The sequence below is a fragment of the Gymnoscopelus braueri genome, assembly GCF_963280865.1.
Source record: "Gymnoscopelus braueri genome assembly, chromosome: 15".
Classification (NCBI taxonomy): Eukaryota; Metazoa; Chordata; class Actinopteri; order Myctophiformes; family Myctophidae; genus Gymnoscopelus; species Gymnoscopelus braueri.
The window spans coordinates 26,533,214-26,537,016 of NC_137620.1; the positions used below are offsets into that span (position 1 = coordinate 26,533,214).

General features: G+C 39.5%; 1 protein-coding gene across 1 annotated transcript; it reads left to right on the forward strand.

The window, feature by feature from the left end:
- Positions 1-1,862: 1,862 nt before the first annotated feature.
- LOC308101457 (cytidine deaminase) lies at positions 1,863-3,030 on the forward strand (the record flags this gene model as incomplete). Its single annotated transcript, XM_080450876.1, has 5 exons — positions 1,863-1,873; positions 2,069-2,172; positions 2,253-2,364; positions 2,445-2,502; positions 2,849-3,030. 5 exons carry the CDS (start codon positions 1,863-1,865, stop codon positions 2,960-2,962), a joined length of 399 nt encoding a protein of 132 aa, XP_080307002.1. The 3' UTR covers positions 2,963-3,030.
- Between the last annotated feature and the right edge of the window lie 773 nt (positions 3,031-3,803).

Below are 3,803 nucleotides of genomic sequence, written 5' to 3' on the forward strand. Positions count from 1 at the left end.
CCGGATGTAGGATATGAGGATGAGGATATAGTCAATCCTGGGAAGAGCTGTCTCTGGTACTCGTCCAGGCTGCGTAAACACTGGAGAGTCAGACTCTACTTTCTCCCCCTGAGTGTCTGGAATAAAGTTTGAATTGAATTGAATTATGAGCATGCAGCAGCATGCAGAAGTTGTAAAGTTATTCTTATACGCTTCCTTTAAGCTGCATAAATCCTGCCACGCCCTCCAACATCAAATCAATCATCATTAATCTGTTTTGACTGCAGTTTATTTTGCCATTGGCAAACCTTAAAACACACCTACACATTGAATCACAGTAATGTTCCAAGACTGTCTCATCAACACAGACCTAGTGAACTAGTTTAGTTTGTAGAACTTGATCTCCTCTGTCCTCAAGTAACACTGTCCTCTGCAAAGCCAACCATCCTAAATGCGTAAAATCTGTCTGTCTGTAAAGCTCACATATCTGGAGCAGGATACCTGAGAAGGAAATGGTGTAAGCCATTTTTGTATTTTGGAAACATAAATGCTAAATATATTTTGTCTAACCAGCTCAGTGGCTTTGTGGTTAGAGTGCCCGCCCTGAGATTGAGAGGTCGGGTTCAATCCCCGACCGGGTCATTCCAAAGACTATCAAAATGGGACCCAATGCCTCTGTGCTTGGCACTCAGCATCAAGGGGTGAATTGGGGATAGGTTCCTGTGATATACTAGCGTCGTGTCCAGTGGGTGTACTTGTACACCAAGCCGCCTCACACTACAGAAACAGGAGATAGGCTCCTGCCACATGGCTCGGGACTCAGGAGCCACTGGTTCCCAAGACTACTTAATGGGACAACTGGGTGAGTGGGGTAGTGTACAGATCATCCAAGGACACCACAGCAGCTGTAACAGTCTGCAGAGGAGGAGAAGGCAGCACCATATTCTCCACTTACCAGCAGGTCTGCCTTAATCAGCAGGTTACTGGAAACCTTCTGGAGGCCACATGCAGGAACTTCAGGAAGAGTGGATGAGATTAGTTGATCTTTATATGTTTATCCTGCAACGAATAATGGGGTTTTGGTTGTTATATTTTCATGCATTTCAATTCAAATTTACCATGATATGAATAATTATTCAAGTTGTCTGCAATTCAAAGAATTCTCAATGGTGCAAAGTCACTAATCGCAAGTAGCCTACTTTGGTTCTTGTAATTGAGTGGCTTGCATATGCACTTTTTTCAGGTCGTACTTGCTTTATTTTCGTAAGGAGAGTGTAGTGAGTGTAGAGGGGGGAAGACATGCAACAACACATGGCTGTGAAAACTGTCTAGCAAATTAGATCAACACATTAGACCTTTCTGAAGTCTCCCAGGTGTTTTCTAACCACTCCTGAAGAAAGACAGTATTCATGTTCTTTGTGCCAAAAATATATTCTGCCTATTTATTTATTTTTTCATAAATACTTATTTTCTAGAATGAACAATGATATAACTTAAAGTAATGTGGGTAAACGTTACACGTATCTGACTTGGCTATTGATCACTGATTGTATCCATTGAACGATTATGCAATTTTGCTTAAACTAACAAAGTACGCTTTGTTTAACCAGCCAATGGCAAAGAATGTAAACAGACAGCTATGATGACCCCGCTGTCACAGGCCTCTTTGCTTTCAGCTGAACGACCTGAATCCTATGCAACTACTGCTCACCACAGCTAGGACGATCAAAAAACTGTCCAATATTAAAAATATATTAAAATTGCAGCAGTCATTCATTTATGTTCACACCGTAGACACAAGGAGTTAAAGGAAACAGGAAGAGAAGAATACCAGTTACCACGTTACCAGTCAACCAATACAGCAGAGTAGTTCTTCATTTGACATGGCAGGCAAGTATGGTTCCCTGTTTTTTATGTCAAATTTTAAATGGCTTCTTATGATGAAACTTAAAATAATGAAACTTCTATTTCAAACATATTCAGTATGAAGACAATGATGTGTAGACTATGATCACATTTCAGAAATGGATCAATGTTTCATTTTTGTTTTATTCTTTCCTTTTTTACCCCATGTCTTGTTTCTAACCAGACCAAGCAAAAATTCAAGAGCTGATTTCGAGGTGCTTGCAAGCGAGAAACATGGCATATTGCCCATTGCCGCAATATTGACAGCAGATGGTGCTATAATCACAGGTAATATCATACATGGCGAACCTAACATATTACCGGTAATTTAATAAATAACTCAGTTAAGTGCTTGTTGTGTGTTCCAGGTTGTAATGTTGAGAACGCCTCCTACGGTCTGACAGTGTGTGCTGAGCGAACAGCCATACAGAGAGCAGTGGTGGAGGGCCACACAAAATTCTCTGCCATTGCTGTAACATGGTAAGACTAACACTATTACATTACACAAATGACCTACATTTCTATATACAGTACATGTTAACCCCCTCTCTCCTCACTAGTGACATCAAAGACCGTTTTGTGGGGCCATGTGGAGCATGCAGACAGGTTCTTATGGAGGTGAGACACTTGTTGAGACACACTTGTGACATTATGGACAAAATAAGTTCCTATACACTGATTCCAAAGCGGAAGTTTTATGTCACACAATCTTTGTACCCTTACCACCAGACCTTATTTTTTACAAACTAACATTTACAAATCCAACAACACCTCAAGTGCACAAACATTTTTGCCCCATTAGCATAATTCCCCATTAAACACTGATTTAGGATATCGGCAGTTATGAAGACACAGAAAGACATAACTCAAAATTCCTCAATGATTAGAAAATATGATGACTACATATTAATGAGGTCATACATTATCTCTTCATTAATATTTTCTTATCAATTTCTCTTGACAGTTTGGACCAGATTGGATTGTCTACTTGACAAAGCCGGATGGATCTTACAAAGAAACCAGCCTCAAAGAATTGTTGCCTATGGGTTTTTCTCCAGCCGACCTTGCAAAGGACTGACAATGTTAAACAGTACTCCTTTTGTTGCATGTCAGCATCTTGATGACAATACTGTATTGACAACTGTTTAATTTGAACGTGTTATGGTTGTTAGTAAATATTTGTAGCCAGTCTTATCATCTTATTGCTTACAGCTTCAACTGAAAACATCGTAATAATGTCCAGTATGTCGGACATTGGTATTCCTAAACAGAAAACACAATGCTGCCTCCATTACAGATACAGTATATTAACTAACAATTGCAGAGTCCATGTATGTTTTAATAATTTCTTGCATAAAATCGATCTGGGGTTGTTCATTAATTAACGCATATGCAATCAACTTCTGGTTCAGATCTCCTACACAGAAGTAGGTGGTGAGTAGGCAACACGTGTCGTGGCTCCATGAGTAAATCTTAGATCAAAATGAGAAATGTATTGTTGTGCAACATTCTTCAACAAAAAAAAAATCCTTTTCCAGATATTTTCTGTCTGAAAATGATCAGCATGGGTGTAGGGTTCTCATGGGCAGGCACTCTTTGTTTAGAGATCCTAGATCTAAAAATCCTATTTGCAGTAATATAGGCAAAGTGATGTATACCGACCATAATCAAATTGACAATCAATCTCACAAATATTAGCTTCACTTCCTGACGTTAATAACGAGGCCTAGGTAGTAGGTAGGCTAAGCATTAAGCACTGAAGCACAAAAGTCGAGCAATGATTGGGCCTATATGCTTACTCATGTAATATTCAACGTTCAACTCATAATAAAGAGTTGTGATGATCCATACAAAATGTATAATGATCGGGGCAGGAGAAGAAGTTGTGTGTCAGGGGTTATGGTTTCAGGACCCTGGCC